At 46.1% G+C, this 19,232-nt stretch overlaps 1 protein-coding gene across 2 annotated transcripts in view; it reads left to right on the top strand.

Annotated features, from left to right (window-relative positions):
* The window catches only part of ADCY9 (adenylate cyclase 9), a 119,796-nt gene that overhangs the window by 78,337 nt on the left and 22,227 nt on the right, over positions 1–19,232 (top strand). For both annotated transcript variants that reach the window (XM_045870410.3, XM_045870409.3), the window contains exons 3-5: positions 6,055–6,245; positions 17,380–17,484; positions 18,430–18,647. In XM_045870410.3, coding sequence (XP_045726366.1) covers positions 6,055–6,245; positions 17,380–17,484; positions 18,430–18,647 — 514 coding nt within the window. The remainder of the gene's footprint in view (positions 1–6,054; positions 6,246–17,379; positions 17,485–18,429; positions 18,648–19,232) is intronic.

Raw genomic sequence — 19,232 nt, 5'->3', positions numbered from 1 at the left:
TTCATGTTAACAAGCTGCAAAATGTTTTGTTTTATTTTGTTTTCCCCACCAAAACTTCTGGTCTTAAGTAGAAGCAACAGATAATTATGAAATATCGTATCTATAATTTTGTAGAACCTGGTTATTTGATAGATGAATCTTTTCGTATCTATTTGTCTTATTGACTGACTACATTTTATTTTATTTATTTATTTTTAAAGATTTTATTTATTTATTTGAGAGGGAGTGAGAGAGAAAGCATGAGCAGGGGGAGGGGCAGAGACAGAAAATCTCAAGCAAACTCCATGCTGAGCATGGGGCTCAACACAGGGCTCGATCTCATGATCCATGAGATCACAACCTGAGCTGAAACCAAGAGTTAGATGCTTAACTGGCTGAACCACACAGGTGCCCCAACTGACTACACTGTAGTTTAAATAATTCTCATGCTTCTTGGCCATTGTAGACCTAGTTATGAAGAAAAATACAACACAAAGTGGAGTAACTTTTTAGAATGTTTATGAACTAGGCCAAACTGATTGCCTCTCTTATGTTTATTGTTTCAAATCATCAGCGATGCAGACTTCTAGGCATTTGTTATGTTATGCTGCTAACTCCCAAGGTTGCGTCTCAAAACATCCTTTCCTTCCTGAGTATTCTCCTCTTTCTGCTAAGCTGACATTCAGGTCCTTGATGCTGGGTAATGGAGGCTGTCTCACTCCAAAGCAAGCGCCGTGCAGCAAAAGACCGATAAAGAAAAAGGCCAGAATAGTCTGGCTTTTCCAAAATGGACTTTGGCATACACTCAGATTACACTTAGTTCACCAAAACTAAGCATCAGTCTTGTGCAAGCCACAGTTTTCATCCTCAAAGCTTAATGTTAACCACATCAGTCTTCTTGGTGCACACAGCCACAGACCAGCCCCCCACCCCCATCAGGTAGGATCGTGGTAGGAATCGTGTCCTCCTTCTGTAGCCTCTATAAAATGAAGCTGATGAAAAAAGGCATCAATGCTGGTGAGGTTTAAAATCAATTACCAGGAAGGAATGTAAGAAATCTTATTAATCTCCTGTTTATACAAAATAAATAATTTAGTTGCCTTATTTTGACCTTCTGCTCCAAAAGGGTCATTCTTTTTTTTTTTTTTTTAAGGTTTTTTTTTATTTATTCATTCGAGACACAGAGATACAGAGAGAGAGAGAGAGAATATGAGCAGGGGGAGAAGCAAGCCCCTCGCTGAGCAGGGAGCCCGATGTGGGGCTCGATCCCAGGACCCTGGGATCATGACCTGAGCCGAAGGCAGACACTTAACCAACTGAGCCACCCAGGCGCCCCCAAAAGGGTCATTCTTATGAACTTGGTGTGTCGTGGTTACTCATTAAATCCTTATCTCTTATAAACTCCTTTGACTTGAGACTTTGACAAGGCCAGAACTCAGTCATCCAGCCAGGATACATTTCTAGGGAATTTCACACCATACTGCCTTACTTTACTAGGCTCCAGTTTTGGCAAAAGATTTCACTTTAGGTTTAGCTTTCCACCTATAAGCATGGATACCTAATTTGTTGGCCGATTTTGCTTGCTATTGGCGCCTACATGCATCTGACTTTTGGAACATTAGCAGCATTGTGTTCTCAGTGCATCATCAGTTGGTCATCTGGGGCTCCCTAAAGAACAGTTCACATTAGAAGCACATTTGGAGCAATGTTCATTTAACAGTTCCACAAATGTTTTTGTACGTGGAACACGAAGAAGACTCCCAGGGATAAGTAAGTCAGACACCCACATTGATAATAATAGCTCACGTTACGAAGTTTTCACTGTGCCGGGCACTGTCATAAAGGCTTCATGCGTCTTCTTCATTTCATCTTTGCATCAGCCCCATGGGGCACATCCTGTTCTTAGCCTCGTCCTACGATAACATATCTTACTCCAGGTCACCCGATGGAGAGGTGGCGGGGCCTGAATCTGAGGGCTCCTCTGCAGACCCCATGCCCTTACCCATCTCTGCATGGCTCATTGTAGAAGCATTGCTTCTGCCACCACGTTTGGGGGAGAGCAGGTTCCTGTTCCCACCGTGACGTCTGGACTCCCAGGTCCCCTAACTCCTTATCACCCACTATGACTGGCATTTCCACAGCTCCCTGGCCTTTCCTAAGTCTCATGCCTGCTCCTTACCATCTACCCCCCGCACCCCCTGTTGCTCCCAGCATGAAGACTCCCAGAGCTGGTGTACGTGGTGCCCTGCACAGGCCCCTGCTCATCTCTGACCATTGCCCCACATGCATTCCCTGTTCCAGCCGCACTAAATTCACTTCTATCCCTTGACTATGCCTGCCAAAGGCTCTTTTTCTGTGGGGCCTGTTCACGAACTGTTAATAGCGACACCCACGGCTTGATAGCAGCTGCTCTAGCCCCTGGCCCTGTTGGCTTTCACTGGGCTGATCTCTCTTCATCTTTCAATCCTCAGCTTGGAGGCCACTTGATCCAGGAGGCTTCCCTAACCCCCAGATCTGTAAGGGGCCACCCTCCTGTGCTTCCCAGGGCACCCTCACTTCCTAGTCCTAGGATTCTGTACTCATACCTGCTCGCTGTCTAGATCCCTCCTCCGGCGACCGCCCCATACAGGTGGGGATCATGGCTGACATGTTCACACCTGTCCTCTCCACACCTCTCACAGTGTGTGGTAAATAGGAGGCACTTGATGAGTGATGAATGAGCAGCGACTGGGTCGTCACTGTTGAGAGTAGCAACAACAGGCCTCAGGGATGTGCACCCCAAGGCAGCATCAGAGTTTGTGACTACAGAGCTGGGCCACTGTCACTCGCTCACGTCCCCTGGTGGAGGGTATGCCTCTGCTTTGAAGTACTAGCTTCAGCTCCATGCAAGTATCTGTTGGGCTCAGTCTGTGCTCTTCTGGTCTGCTGGCTCAGCCTGTTCTCTGCTTTGATTGTCACACCTCCAGGAAAGGCCTCCTTCACTTGCTCTGGCAGGTGTGGAGCTGCATGGTGGGGGGAGAGGGGGATAAACAATGATCTGAGCAAGGACTTCCAAGAGCAGAGCCTCTCTGGCTGCCCTGGCTTTGCCTTCCCCAGGGAGTCCTCACCCACAGGGAGCAGAAGCCTCAGGCAGGGGAGCCACCAGCATCTTGTAGGGATCACTATTCTGGGGTCAGGACCGGCTACAGACATAATGAAAACCTCTTCCTGCAGCAGCAGCTCCTCCGCACTGCCTTCCTCCTTCCTTCTTCCTCCTTCCTCCTTCCTCCTTACGCTCCCCTGGGCGGCCCTCTGCATCAGCATGGCGTGCCAGCCAGGGCCTTCCCCGCTCACTGCAGGCAGACTCACAGGCCATCCGTTGTGCTCTCGGGAGAGCCCATTCGAGCAGCTCCAGGGAACGGGCCTTTCCATGCACTTCTTTGACGAAGCCAGAAATAAGCCTACCAGCATGGAGACTCCAAGTTAGGTCAGAAATAGCACTTTTCTCTGGTTAGCCCACAGAGGTTGCATTCTTTGACTCTCCCAAGGCAAAATGGCAAGTGAGTTTAGTGTCTTCTGTGACGGAGTCTGAGGAATTCACACAAAGGTGCTTTTACTCCTCTGTCATATTCCAGTTCATGCTTCCATTTCAAGTTGATACATGGACTTAGTTGTGACTGTGATTGACCCTGTACACTGTGTATTTTTGTTGGAGGAAAAAAAGACATATGGAAGTTCTGGACCTTAGTTAAGAGTGAGTATTTCATGGTCTTCTTTAGGGTGAGTTAATGTCCAGAGTTACTTATCTAAGTCTTTCGATTCCCACCTATGATTTGGCTGTCCTCTTGGATCTCTCTAGGTGACTTAAAAACATACATCATACAGTATTTTTATGAGGAGAAAGGGAGATGAGGAGAGATTGAACGAAGAAATGGGGGTGTAACCATAACATGATGGATAATTAAGTAATCCTTAGGTTGTTTAATTAATTTTTTTAAGTAATCTCTAATCCCAGCGTGGGGCTTGAGCTCATGATCCTGAGATCAGGAGTCACATGCTCCACCGACTAAGCCAGCCAGGCACCCTCCCTTTTTTAAGTAATTACTTTTTTTTTTCCTTAAGATTTTATTTATTTATTTGACAGAGAGAGACACAGTGAGAGAGGGAACACAAGCAGGGGGAGTGGGAGAAGGAGAAGCAGGCTTCCTGCAGAGCAGGGAGCCCGATGCGGGGCTCGATCCCAGGACTCCGGGATCATGACCTGAGCCAAAGGCAGACACTTAAAGACTGAGCCATCCAGGTGCCCCAAGTAATTACTTTTAAAGCATTTATTAAACTATACTGAACATAAGCACCTATGTGGGTTTAGGAGTGTAGACCCCTCACCTCAGATGTTTCCGTGATGGCTTTTCTTTTCTTTTCTTTCTTTCTTTCTTTTTTTTTTTTTTTTAAGATTTTATGTATTTATTTGACAGAGAGAGACATAGCGAGAGAGGAACAACAAGCAGGGGGAGTGGGAGAGGAGAGAAGCAGGCTTCCTACCGAGCAGAAAGCCCGATGTGGGGCTTGATCCCAGGATTCTGGGATCATGACCTGAGCCAAAGGCAGCCGCTTAACGAAGGACTGAGCCACCCAGGCGCCCCACTGAGCCACCAAGGCGCCCCCTGTGATGCCTTTTCATTGCCACTTTCTCCTGAAGCTTAAACTCTCCAAGAGAGGGATTTTCTTTTGTTCTTGACTCTATTCTTCAGCTATAGCCGACCCCAGGCCTAAAACAAATGTTTATTGAACAAATTACATTGCCACTCCCCTCAACAGATTTGCAGCGTGGTGAACTTTCAGTAAGGAGTAACAATGGATTCATTTAAATAAGATTTGTTTCCTTTTCAGAAATTGCTTGAGTTCTGCCTGGAAAAGCTGCTGCTTAGTATTTTCCCAGCAGATAGTTCTTCTGAAGATCTGGAGCAGGGACCTACCTGCCTGTTAGAGCTGCCTAACAGTGTAGCATACTTTAGTGTGTTATTTCAGCCTTTAATAAGAATTATAAAGATGTTGGTAAATTGCTCATTTAACTGTTTTTTTAAAAGATCTTATTTTTATTTATTTATTTTTTTAAAAAAGATTTCATTTATTGACAGAGAGAGAGTATGAGCAGTGGTGGGAGCGGCAGGCAGAGGAAGAAGCAGACTTTCCGCTGAGCAGGGAGCCCGATGCAGGACTTGATCCCGGGACTCCAGGATCGTGACCTGAGCTGAAGGCAGTTGCTTAACCAACTGAGCCACCCAGGCGCCCCAAAAAGATCTTATTTTTATTTATGAGAGAGAGAGAGTGGGGGGAGGAGCAGAGTAAGAGGGAGGGGCAGACTCCCATCTGAATGCAGAGCCCAACTTGGGGCTTGATCTCAGGACCCTGAGATCATGACCTGAGCCGAAACCAAGAATCAGATGCTTAACCGACTGAGCCACCTAGGTGCTCCCCCCGCCCCACTTTTTTTAATGAGGATTTTGTGAGAGAATAAAATTATCATAGACTACAGCTTGACAAAAACTGCATGTTCTTGCTATGAATGTTTAGATCCAACAGAAAACTGATACTTGATCATCTGTATCAAGGGAGGTTTTAATTACTCCTGTGGTGCACATTACGGTTTCACTTTTCGTGGCAGTTTTGCAATCCTGACATAGGTAACATGGTCCATATTCTAGATCACCCTCGCATATAGACTGACTGAACAAAATAAGCCCAAGAATGTCTAGGGTCAACCATCATTGTCTGCTGAGCTACCGGCACAAAGCAGTCATGTGACCCTTGCATAGAGGAGCTTTTTAATGCTCATTTCAGCCCCCCAAGGTAAAATGTGCCGCCAAAGTTCAAAGACAACATGATGTAAGTAAATGGTGTGTCTCGGAAGCAAACATTCTCCCTGAAATATGCGCATCTCTGAAAAGATCATAGAAATCAGTAGTAAAATATGACATTCATATTTTCACTTTACTCTCCACTTTTCAGGAGCATGTCCTGCATAGAAAGCAAGATCAAGCTGCATTTCAACCAACAGTGGTTTCCATCTGTGCTGATTGTAATTTTTATCCATAGGTTTGAAGACATACCTGATAGCGGGTCAGAGAGCGAAGGAGTCTCATTGCAGCTGTTCAGAGGCCTTGCTTTCTGGCTTTGAGGTCATTGACGGCTCACGGGTGTCCTCGGGTCCTAGGGGACAGGGGACAGCATCGCCAGGGAGTGTCAGTGACTTGGCGCAGACTGTCAAAACCTTTGATAACCTTAAGGTTAGTTTTTTTTTTCTACTTCTAAAATTTTATATTAATTCTGCAGTAGAACATGTGAAATAATAAGCAGCCTTTGGGTCTGTGGCAGACGACTTGGAATGCCCTTCACTTTGTTTTTTTGCGATTTTTAAATTTAGTATGAAGTCACCAGCATTTTGCATTTTTTAACATCTTTGCTTTTTTGACATATTATGCACCTCCATTTTCTTTCCACACTGCATCAATTTGGTTCTCACTCGAGCTGTTGTTTTCTTTTCCTGAGACCTATGCTGTCTTTTGGGGATCTCTGAAAGCTAATGATAAGTGATAGTAAAGGTGATTCTTCTCGCAGCTTGCTTAGTGAGCTCGTTCGTGTCTTATTTCAGAGACCATTTTCCCCAGTGCTCCTATGTCTCTTGAAATAGAATGTCTCACGATTATTTTAAATTTTGTTTGTGTGGGTGAATCTTGTGGCGTAGCTCACTGAAAGAGTGCGGGCTTGCCGGGAACATTACAGCATTTCATTGTTGGGGCAGAGACCTCCTGGTGGCTGTCTCCACGTACCCATTTCTGTCATCATCAACTGCCACAGGATTAACGTGGCGGGCCATGGGTATAGGAAACCACACCAGTGTATGAGCTGCTCCTCAGTTTTCACATGTGATTTCATTTCCCCCACTGGTATCTCTTGTTTGTTTTTACTGTTGAAATATTTGCTGTTTCCATTTGAAAAAAAAAAGAAAAAGAGAGAGAGATAACAGTTCCCCTTCACTGTGTTGTGCTCTCAAATAATCAAACGATATGTTGGTCCAAATGATGGCCTGTTGTTACAGCTTTAATCCAGTATGTTCCTGTTTATCCACATTCATTCACAGCTTTGAAAGCCAGCTCTGCTGGTATTTAAGTTCAACAGGATCATAACGTGGGCATCCAGGTCATTTCCCTCCACCAGAATCCGTAGTCCCTGTCGGCCAGTTACTTTGTGTAATTCTCATGCTCAGGTTTATTAATAGCACTTGTGTATCATTTTTATCATATGCTTTGTTACGTTAGTGCAGGGTTTTTCAGCTGTCAGCACTAGGAATGTTTTGGGCCAGGTAACTGTTTGTGGTGGGGGCTGGCCTGTGCACTGTGGGATATTGAGCAGCATTCCTGGCTCCCACCCACCAGATGCCAGGAGCACCCACTCTTCCCATTGTGGTGATGGAGAATGCCTCCAGACACTGCCCAGTGACCCCTGAGGGTTGAGGGAGGGTAAAATCCCCTCTGGTTGAGAACCCATGAGGTAGGGTACTAGACGCGGTCCTTTCCCATGTCCTCAGCATACTGCTAATGTCTCTGAAATTTCCTTACTGCCTGCGCACTTTCAAGACAGCCTCTGCTCGGGGCGATGTTTTGCAGCAGTCAGGAAGAGGAGTTCTCCGCTCTCGGGCTCATGGGCTGTCCCTGAGCGTGGGCAGGAACCATTGTAGAGGGAGAAGTTGAAAACGTGGTTTTCCAAATACAGCTTCATTATTTAGAGAGAAATTATTTCCTCCGGGCTTCAAACTGAGCTGTATTTAAGTAGAGAAATAGAGCTCAAATCCAAAAATAAATGATGTGTTGTGTTTGCCTGCCATGTTAGATTATGTGTATGTGTGTTTCTAGCCATAGCACCTAACTTCCAATTTTAGTGACAGCGATTTGGTGCTAAATTGATCTAAAAAGGTTTTCTCTTATCCCAGAGAACATTTCTTGTTCTAGTTAAATGTATATAGTTATAGTTAAAGATATAAATGTATTTTTCTTTATTTTAAAAATCTGGATAGATAAAAAACTATTTAGCATATTCTGTTGTCATGTATAAATTTTTAAATAGTCATTGAAAGTTTTCTGAAAATCTTGTGATCTATTAAGTTAACTGTGTCTGCCAAAAAGAATTTTGGTGGGGGGAAAAGATCTTTGTGTCCCTTCCAGGGAGGAAGGACGAGCTGGATCTTGAAGTATAATTTCTGGGATATTTTCATGTGAGGACATCTGAGATGAGGACCGCCCCCGTGGTTGGAGTGGAAGGAGCACAGAGAGGTAGACAGCGTGGTCTCCAGGCTTTGCCACTCTGGGGAAGTCATGTGCAATCTGGCCCCTTTGCTTCTAGTTCGTGGGGTCAGGTAAGAGCAGGCCTCTGTGAGTGCCTTGCAAATAGTATGCGCTGGGTAACTGAGTGAGTTTTTAGGAGCTATCGTCAAGCCTGAAAGAAAACTGAGGTCCGCTTCAAGGATTACATACATTCTAATCTGACGTATAAGTCTTTCTTTTGGGTAAGAGTTTTCACACAACAGAAAAAATACTGGCTGCTCGCTCATAGGTTCTTGGTGTAGATTTACCCTGTGCACTTGTCCCATGTGTCATTGGTTTGTTGCCTTATGTCTGCACTACGGTTAGTTTTACCGTTTAGCTAGAAACACTGAGTGGTTCCTCCTAATCATTTGCCAGGGTCTGTTGACTCTCCCTGTGAACGAGCTTCTTTCCTTTGTGGCTGCTACCCCCTCGTCCAGCAAGAGGTGGCTCCTGTGTGGACTTCTGTCACCAACCCCGCATATCCTTGCCCAGTGCGGGAGCCCTGGCTCGCAGAGGGGGCCTGTGTCAGGCAGTGTTTCCCTTGAATGTACATTCTCTGAGCAGTAGTTTCTCAGGTTGAAAATAGGTGGCAAGTATGGAAAAAGCATTCTGTGGTCAAGGACACCTGCACAGTTCTGGGCTACATCCTGTAGAAAGGGTCTCTGTGCTCCAGGACATCTCGGAGCCTTTAGCGTGCTACTGTCCACGTTAGGCCTCCAGAGAGGGATGTGGCAGCGGCATTCTTGGGCTTCTGTGACCACAGACTTCTTTCTTCAGGCCACACCTTTTGGGGGAATGATTGTCTAGTGGAAGGAGTTTCATGCAGGAACCAAGAAATTAGGGAAAGGTGTTGAGTGAATATTCCTCAGGTGAATGCATGTGTGCCTTGACCTGTCGCTCCTGTCACCTGCAGTGCACCTCACTGTCCCTATCCCTCTGAGCTGCTCTTCCTTGCCCTGTTCAGTGTCATTGGAGTTTCCAGTGACTCCTCCAGCTAACAGTGCTGTCTCCCCATCTTCACATCCTCGGCCCATTCAGCTGTAATGTACACCTTTACTTGTTTCTTATGCAGCTTCCTGTGAGCTCTTTGAATGCGGGTAGAACCCATGTGTGAAATAACTTACGTTTTCCCCAAGTGTACAGCCTGGCATGGGGTAGATAACTATAACTTTCTTTTGGTTTAAGTTTTTTTCTTGAATGATACACAGAGAACTGTAGCTCTGCAGAGCTAGGCCGAGAAGGACCGAGTTCAGGAGCCCAGGCAGAACTGAATAGAAGCAGGTAACGTCAACGAAGCATTTGTTTTCCACTCCTTGTGCACATGTCCCATGTGAGTTGTCTCCCAGTTCATAGCTGGAGGATTTTTACCTAATATTTCATTAAATAGTATGACTACTGTGATGATCTAGTAGTGACGTCAAAGGTCAAAGGGTTTGGCCCTGAGGTCATAGGTCAGAGGGACCCCTTCCCACACCCAAGCCTTGGCTTCTTGAGTGACTGGCAGTGAGAGTTTCTCATCAGGAAGACCCTGGATAGCGTAATGGGGGGGAGAGGAGTACTACTGTGGAAAGGGCTTCTCAAAGCCTTGGTCTTGGGACTGTGAGCAAGTCATTTAGTTTCTCTTGGCCACAGTGAGATGGTAATGACTGTCTCCCAGGTTTGCTGTGAAGATCAGCTGAAGTAATGTCCATGAATATTAGGTTTGGAGTAGAAGCTCTGTTAACACTGGACACGTGTGTATTCACTCCGCATGGAGAAATGGACACTGACCGTGGTAGGAGTGAAGAAGGGCAGGAGGAGACAGGTAAGGCTTTGATTTGCCCACAAGGAGTCACTGACTCTCTCAGGAAGGTCTTGGCTTCTCTGTTCTGATATGAGGGAGGTTCTTCAGTTTTTGCTGTAGGGGATGTAACCACGTCACACATGTGACATCAGAGCATGAGCACCTTGGCCCGTTTAGTGTGACCTCAGCTCTCCAGGGGATGTCTGCTGTTCCTTCTCCATGAACACTGTGGGTGATGGATGGATTGAGACTACCTGTGCCAAGGAACATAGCTGGTCAGGCATCTTCGTGAAGAACAAATAAATGAAAACCAAACATGTGGATGGTTTTTTTTTAAATCACATCAGTCCCAACCAGTGAACTTTGTGAGTGGTGAAAGCATCTTAGTTCATCTCTAATGGGCCTCATTGGAAAGACACCTGCTCAGCTAGTCTTTGTGAATTTAACCTTAATCTATTATTCAGAACCCTGGGGCTGTGCGCTCATAGGGCAATTCTACATGTTTACAGTTAGTAATGAGGCGAATGATGTAGATTCACCCACATGGGGGCAATTTAGGGAGGATCTGTTCTGTTTTCAAAAGGGTAATACTTTCCCTTTGAGGTCAGTAGCCCCAGGGACCATCCTTCTGTGGCAGTCCCTATGACTTTTTTAATGACTCTAAATAAATGGTCACTTCTTTTATCTCCCTGTTATTTGTATGTAAAATAATTATGATGAGGCTCCGTGGGCTCAGTGTGAGGAGGCAGTGGGCCTTTTAGTTCATTTCAGAAATGGAAAAGGTAGTAAATATCTGTCTATCTATAGTTTAGATACTAAATAAGTATTTCTTACAAATGGTGGTCGAATTGGTAGTGGTGATGGTTGCACAATTCTGTGAATACACTAAAAGCCACAGAATTATATATTCTCTAGATGGGTCATTTGCATGGTATGTGAATTCTATCTTGATAAAGCTGTTATAAAATAAATAGTAGTCTAATTGCTCCCTCTGAAAGGTGAACATAAAGTAAGTTTTTTTAAAAAAAGACGTTCAGGTTTTATCTATATTTCCAGTCATGTGTGTTTCCTTCAGCTAGGAGAAAGCCTGTCCCATGGAAATCAACACCTTACAGAAGAGTTCCAGCTGATGGAGGTAGAAGGAGTGAGGGAGAGAGAACCAACACTAGAACACGACCGTAGTATTTGCTGCCGGCAGGGTCCTTCAGTGAATTCTAAAATTAGCGGGTAGAAGTTTAAGGAGAAACAGGATATTTCCACAGCCTCCAAGCACTGCCCCCCGCCCCCCGGATATTTGCTGATGACAAAGAGAAGAATAATAACTCCACAGTGGAAAACCTGGCAGGCCCTGCCTCACTGAACGATGAAGGCCGGTATCACAATTAATAAGACTTGCAGTGTCGTGTATGTGCCTCCGCCATGTGATGTGCTGACCAGGGCACGTCACCTCTGTGGGGTCCTTCTGCCAAATCACACAACACCTGACGCCTAACCAGGGCACTGCAACAGTGACAAGTCATTGAAGACGAGAAAAGACCAAGGACCTGCCACAGGCTGGAGGAGACAAGGAGACGCTGAATGCAGCGTGGGATCCTGGTACAGAAAAAGGCGGTTCGGGGAAAAGCGGGGAAATCTGAGCGTAGTTAGTGCTGGGCCAGCGCTCACGCTGTAGTCTCGATGGCCATGCCGTGGTTGCCGTGAGCCACTGACGTTCGGGAACGCTGGAGAAGGACACGTGGCAGCTCCCTGAACTGTCTTTTTTTTTTTTTTTTAAGATTTTATTTATTTATTCATGAGAGACAGAGAGAGAGAGGCAGAGGGAGAAGCAGGCTCCCAAGGAGCAGGGAGCCCGATGTGGGACTCGATCCCAGGACCCTGGGACCATGACCTGAGCCGAAGGCAGACGCTTAACCATCTGAGCCACCCAGGCGCCCTCCCTGAACTGTCTTTACCGCTCCCCATAAGTCTAAGCTGTTGCGCGGTTTAAATGTCTAATATATATGTATTAACTATTTTACTCTATGTTATTTTAATCATTCTATATAATATAAATGTTAGGTGTGTAACATTGGTTGTATTTCTATTATATATTACATATGAATTGACATGAGAAGATAAGTCCAGCATCATTTAACTGGTATCATCAGGTAGTGAAGTATTACATGTAAATGAAGTTTCCCAAAATACCCAATATTTTCTTATTTGACTTGCTGATGGAATATTCCCACAGCACAGGAATGATCTTCTCACCTCATCAGCCTTAGTTATTACACTCGGTGGTTGTCTAGGGCTGGGGAGTCTGAGCAGGGTTTTATGACTCCACACTCTGTGACTCCGAGATCTTGGGTCTGATTTTTACAGGTTTTTTGTTTTATTTTATTTATTTATTTTTTGCCTCCCGTATTCTCAGACTGTGCACTTTCTATTCTTAAAGCTTCTGGGATGCCTTTCTTTTTCTGTAACAATTCCTGCTTCTCTTTTTCTCTAGTATTTTGGTTGTAGAAATCATCTACTTGGAAGTGTTGATGCTCATGCTAACCCACTAGCTTAAACAATGTCGCACTGCCCCCCCCATTCCTGCTCCCCGGAGATGTCACATGCACAGATGGGGTCCAGGCTGCAGCTGCGTGGGCTTAAGCTCCCCTCTGTCACTCTCTGACAGTGAGACTCCGGGCAAGTCATTTCTCTTCTCTACCTCAGTTTCCTGTGTGTGGAATGGAGCAAATCATAGTGTCTGCTTCATGGGTGCTTATAAGGACTGCAGGCAGAGAGCCGAGAACCTCGGGTGGGCCTCAGTAGGTCTGTTTGTTGTTACTGTTGCACATTTCTGCCTGCCACTTTCAGCCTGAGTTTTGAGCTTGGGAGCCAGTGTTGCTTCTCTTGGTCCTAGGACAGCTTACCAAATAGTCACGTTCAGCAGACTAAACAGGCAGAGCCAGCGCTTTTCTGATGTTTCCTCTTCATTTCTCAGAAAAGAGGTTTCCCTGTTTTCTTCCTTGACAGTTATGAAAAAGGACAGCTGTTGGCTTAGAAATGATTTATCTTGTGAAGAGAAATAGCCTTGAAGAAAAACCTATTTTATAGCTTTATGCCATATATTCTGAACAGAATGTAGGGTGTGTGTATTGAAATGTGTTAAAAACAAATGCAAATGTGTTCAAGTGTGTTAGAGAAAGTTACTATCTCCCCTCCAAAGCCCATGTCTGCGTTGGGGAAGGAGCAGAGATCATCTGGGAAAATGCAGAGATTGCTCTTGGGTGTTCTCCAAGGATCTCGGGTTTCCCAGGCAACAGCCAGCACACGCCTTGACCTGTAGAGTACTCTGTTTTGGGGACCTTAGCTGGTCTTAATAAAGCTTCCCTTGGTGCCAGTGTGCCAGTAGTACCACTTAGAAGCACCAGGAGGTGGTCATAACTGCTTGGGCTACTTGAGGGGAACGAGGCCCAGGAGGTCATAGTGCCAGGATGATTCCTGGGTCCTTCCTATGTGAGGAAAAGAACAGAGAGAAGCTGCACAGTGGTCAGGGACCAGGAACCTGCAGGCTGACTCCCGCTGCTGACGAACCTTTGTGTCCTCCAAGTGGTCTTGTGGTGTGTTACAAGGATTAACTGAGGCCAGGCGCATGAGACCACAGACCCTGCACGCATGAGGATGTGCTCAGCACACAGGTGACTCTCCATCACAGCAGCTGCCATCGTTGTAAGAGTGATTTTATCTGGCATATCGGGCATGTCTCCCAAGATGGTAAGCTACCCCAGATAGTTCCCTAAAGTCCAAAGTGCTCTTCCTAGTGAGGGTTTCTCAGCAGGAGGAGAGGCAGTTGTTTAATGGGTAGGGAAACATCTCCCAGAGGTATCTGGGTGCTTGGCAAAAACCAGTTTGTGAGGTGTTTTAACCCTGATTAAAATGAAGCTGGAAAATAGTTAAAGTTTTTGTGGGTAGTGGAGAGGGGAAACAGACCCACCCTCTGCCTGTGGGACCTTCCTGGTGCAGAAGGGACGCTCGCCACACGTCAGAAAGGAGTGTCAAGATGTGAGGATGTCTTCATCAGGCAGATGGACTTCTCTAGGATTTTTTGTTTCATTTGTTTTAAAGATTTAATCAATGAAATTTCCCCCAAAAAGCAAAGTAGATGAGGAAGAAACGGAAGGAAAAGAGCCACATTTTCAAAGTACAGTGAAATGATCTTCTGGATCCATGTGCTGTAAGTTCCTGGGGCTGCTTTGCTACAGGCGGGCCTGGAATCCACAGCTGGTTCCCCCCCCCCCCGCCCCTGGTGTCCCCACTCCCTGGATGAAGCTGCTGTAGGGGTGCAGAGGGAGTAGTGAGCACTGTTCAGGCCATGGGGGGTCCCAGCCACAGTGCCTGCTCTCTACTGCTTCCCATGTGACTCTGACAAGCACCTGAACCTCCCCGAGGAGAGTCTCTGAGACCATTTATGAACATTATGTCTGTGCCTTTGCTCCCTGAGGTTCTTTTGTGGACAGTCTACCAGACCTTGCCTCTGTATTAGAACATTTTATCACAGCAGGTAGAGGCCGCATAGCCTCTCTGTGTCAAAGGGATGTGGACTTGGGTTGCCCAGTTGTGAAGACCACAGTCATAGGCTTCTGGAGATCAGCCCAGTCCCCATGGACACTCCCAGTCTCCACGGGCTTCCCAGCGCCTTCACAGTCAACCTCCGGAGAGAGGGCATCGTGCTGAAGTTGTGTGCCTTAAGTGCGTGTGCAGGGAATCCTTCGTAGACGGTGTGTGCCCTCTGGTGTCCAGGAGGTTTGTTAGTCTCTGTTGCGTATTTATGGCTCTAAGTGCATAAAACATCTTGTATGTGTACTTGAGGAGAGAAAAGTGCTTAGGAACAAACTGAGACCGAGAGATACCAAGGATGGCTGTCCTGTCTGTGATAAGGACATCATATTACAGCTGCGTGGTCTTCATAACCAGAAGTTTCACTGTTAAGGACCAACATGTGTTGAGTACCCACTAGCACCTCAGGCAGAGCCCAGGGTGGTGAATGCATGTGTGCATCTGCTCGTGCAGCCTTCCCCCTGCCGGATATCCCCAGTCAGCCACAGTCCTCCCACTGGGCCAGGATGCGGCATCCTCGTCCTTGCCCACTCTTCCACAACCTCATTTATGGGAGACACAGTCCTGTTGTGGAAAGGGGAAACTGAGGCTTCGAGATCCCCCTACCCTAGTCAGTGTTCGAACCAAGATTTGGTCCATGACAGTTTGATTTCGAAACCAGCACCTCTGATCCCTGTGCTACACTACCAGTAAGGGGTAGCTTCCGGGAACTAATTAGAATAGTCTTGTCACACTACTTCTCTAGTCTTCAGGTGTCAAAAGTGGCCAGAGAAATAACTCTTACTACTTTGTCTTGTCTGCCCGAGACTGGGGAAAGCCCCAGACCCTAAGGGTATGACTCAGGTTAGAGTCTCTCGGACTGTCCCCGTGCCCACCACTCTCCCTGGGCTGCCAGCTGGCCCTTGCAGAGGCCAGTGTTGCCCTAGAGGAGCAACCTGCCACCACCGCAGCCACCAGAGTCGTTCTCGCAGCCCTCGCCCCCCGCAGAGGGGTAAAGTCACCGCGCTCCAGTGACAAGCCCAGCAAGACTCCTGAGGGCGCTCCCTGCGAGGGTGTTGGATTTTGTTTTTTCTTTTGAGAAGATCAGTGGCCCCATTAGCAACATGTTTTGACGTTTAACTCAGTCATTACCAAGGTGCATTAAAATAAATTTATATGTTATATTACTGGCAATTAGAACATTCTGCCCCTGTCAATGATGTCAGTGTTTAAAGAGCTATAGGCATGTTTTACCTTGGTATTGCTGTTCACTCAGGTATGTTAGTTAATGATTTGGCCTGCCACTTTGGCGTGTGTATTTTCATTTTTTGAATGAATATGAATGTTCAAACTTGCGCGTTGCATTAGATTCTCAGATGACACAACTCTTTAGAATCTTTCTTTTATTTAATACAGCAGAGGCCTGAAATCTAACTTAGGATGTAATATAGCTCATATCCTTGCCCGTGGGTGATACTTACATTAAATTTCTAAAATAGTGCCTAGCCTCCTATAATGTGTTCCAGTGTGTAACAGTGCTAATTATGCTAGAAATTGTCAGAATCCCTCTAAATCTGTCCTGCTGCCATTCGTCTTCTCCATTGGAAGCTCTTAGTTGCTGTCTTGGTGGTGGCTGCCAGTTTACTGGATCCCATTGATAGTAAGAGTGAATTGATTAAGAATGCACTGAGTGCCAGGAGCAAGGCTAGACTGTCTACACATGTCTTCACTTAGCTCTTACCACACATCTGCAAGAGCTGTGGCACCACTTTCGTTTTATAGGTGAAAGGACGGAGGTGAGTAATTTGAACAGGGCATCTCCACACCCTGGTTGTGAGAAGCAAAGCCTGGCCCTTTCTGCTCTACCTGATGGCATTAAGCCTTGACTTCTCTTTTCCAGGTCAGCTAATTGCTCAGGCTTCTGAGAACTCCTAGGTCTGTAAGCATGTCCCTTTGACTTTCCAGCCTGTTTTACCCGAACGGCTCACCATCACACAGAGCTCGAGAACCTCATGTAGCCTAGTGGATGGTTGGTTGGCTTAATAACAGCTTTATTGAGATACAATTCATGTTACCATAAAATTTACCCTTTTAAAGTATACATTTTGGTGGTTTTTAGTATATTTGCAAGATTGTGCATCCATCACCACAGTCAGTTTTGGAACATTTTCATCACCCCCCCAGACACCCATTAGATCCCTCCCCATTCCTTCGTCCCCTCAACCTTGGCACCCAGTAATCACCTTACCATCTCTATGAGTTTGCCTTTTCTGGACATTTTCTACAGTTGGAGTCATATAACATGTGGTCCTTTGTGTCTGGCTTCTGTCACCTGACAATGTTTTCAGGGTTCATCCATGTTGGAGCAGGTGTCAGTGTTTCGTTCCTTTTGACGGCTGAATCATATTCCATTCTGCAGACAGGCCACATTTAGTTGATCCATTCATCCATTGATGGACATTCGAGTTGTTTCTACTTTCTCGCTGTTACGGACAGCGCTGCTCTGAGTATCCATGTGCTGGTCTTCATGTGGACATGTTTCCGTTTTCACTTCACCAGTTTGTTTTTGACTCCTGTTCAAGGGGCTCAGGAGCCCTTCCAGTTGGTTTCCACCATTCAGCGTGACAGCCAGTTGCAATGATAGACTTGAATTACGGATTGTGGCCGTGCTTTCTGGGTGTGTTCCTATGGTGTATGTTTTTCTTGTAGAACTGTCCTTCATGCGGCATCATGTTGGCCCCCAAATCAGAAGCTGGTGTAGGAGGAGGAGCGGTCCAAAATGGCTGTCAAGAGGAACATAAAAACAGCACTAAGGTAACAAGCTCTTGGCTGTTGTACCTGTCGGTTCCTCCCCTGGTGCCTCCACCTGAGGTGACATTCCTGTCTTGTCAGCTTCTCAGTTCCAAGAATAACTCCCCTTAAGTAACACCATGCCACACCTTCTCATCCTGAGGGTTTTGAATAGATCAGTAATAGACCAGTGAAGATCAGGATGGAGAGTCAGGTCTAACCCTTGTGAAATAGAATAATCACATGCCCAGCTGGATGGCACTCCCTTCATGGGCAGTAAGAGCTTAAAGCCACGTGGACTGCAGTAGCTAGGGGAGATCTCTGGGGCTGGAACACGTGGTACAGTGTGGATGTGCAGAGAGAAGGGGGGCTCTGCCAGAGCAAAGTTGCATTGTAAAGAGAGGCTTGGGGTTGGGGTCAGCAGCAAGGACTGCCAGAGAAGTCTCACTTGGAGACAGAGCCAGGGCTGCAATGGAAAGCAGAACAAAGACCAAATCTGAGAGCCCTTCCAAGAATGCTTATAAAGGCTGAGTCTCCAGGGAGGCCTATGTCTGTTATCCTCCATCCTTGTGTCACCTGGCACCTTCCCCTGGATGGATCCTCGTACCACATCCATCGCCCTCGCCCCCCAAACCTTCCCCCATGGCCCTCTGCAATGCTGATTCTGTGGTTAGCAAGCTCCAAGAGCCTCAATCTTCTGTGACCTTCTCTCTACCTTCTTACTGGCTCTTCCCATGATGTCACCTTCCAGGCTGCCTCAGCCCCTGGAGGTGCAATCTGACGAAATAGGGGGATAGGGAGAAGCAAATGGGTGGAGAGGTTGAGCGTCAGGTTAGAACAGAGATATGAAGGTGCTGGTCAAGCGTGCAGTGGGGCCCCATCATGGCAGAGGTCGGGCTGGAATAGCACTGTTGCATGCTCGCCCTGCAGCCTCTGTGTCTGCCCCCCACTACCCTTGTCTTGAGGCAGGCTCCTGGAGCACCGAATTCCAAAACTCAGAACGGACTTCTGAGCCCTCCCCAAGAGGAGAAGCTCACCAACAGTCAGACCTCCCTGTGTGAGATCTTACAGGAAAAGGGAAGGTGGGCAGGAGTGAGCTTGGACCAGTCAGCTCTCCTTCCGCTGAGATTCAAGAACATCCGGGAGAAAACAGATGCCCATTTTGTTGATGTTATCAAAGAAGACAGGTAAGAGTCAACCATTCCCAATGAAAGTAAAGATTTGCAGGTAGGAGTCTCTCCCTTTTTCTGAGTCACCCTATCCCCATGTGTTTGCCCCTCCATTGTCAGTATTTTACTTTATTTTGAAATAATTTGAAACTTACAGAAAAGTTGCATGAATAATACAAAGAACTCTCATTTTACCTTTTGCTTGATTTACCAACTTTTAACATTTTACTATTTTGTTTTATTCTCTCTCTCTCTTTCTTTATGAAATTTATGTGTGTTTTTTTTTTCTGGACCACTTAATAGTAAGTTGGATATATCATGCTCTTTGCCCCTAAACACTTTATTTCCTAAATTACAAAGATGTTCTTTTACATAATCATGGTTACCAAATTCAGGAAATCTAACATGGATGCATATTTGATCTAATCTACGGTTCATATTCCAGTTTGGCTAGAAATTTTGGCCACAGAAATGGCATCAGGTATCCCATCCAGAGGCACATTGTGCCCATTTGTCTAACGTCAGTGATAGTAATTTTGAGCAACCAGGCAAGTGTTGTTGACCTCTCCAATCTGTGGTTATTTTCTCCTTGTGACTAGTAAG

The sequence above is a fragment of the Mirounga angustirostris genome, unplaced genomic scaffold, assembly GCF_029215605.1.
Source record: "Mirounga angustirostris isolate CCGP_5_RB_7025 unplaced genomic scaffold, mMirAng1.0.hap1 SCAF_5, whole genome shotgun sequence".
NCBI lineage: Eukaryota > Metazoa > Chordata > Mammalia > Carnivora > Phocidae > Mirounga > Mirounga angustirostris.
Note: the sequence above shows the minus strand (reverse complement) of the source record. Positions and strands in the feature narration are given on the sequence as shown.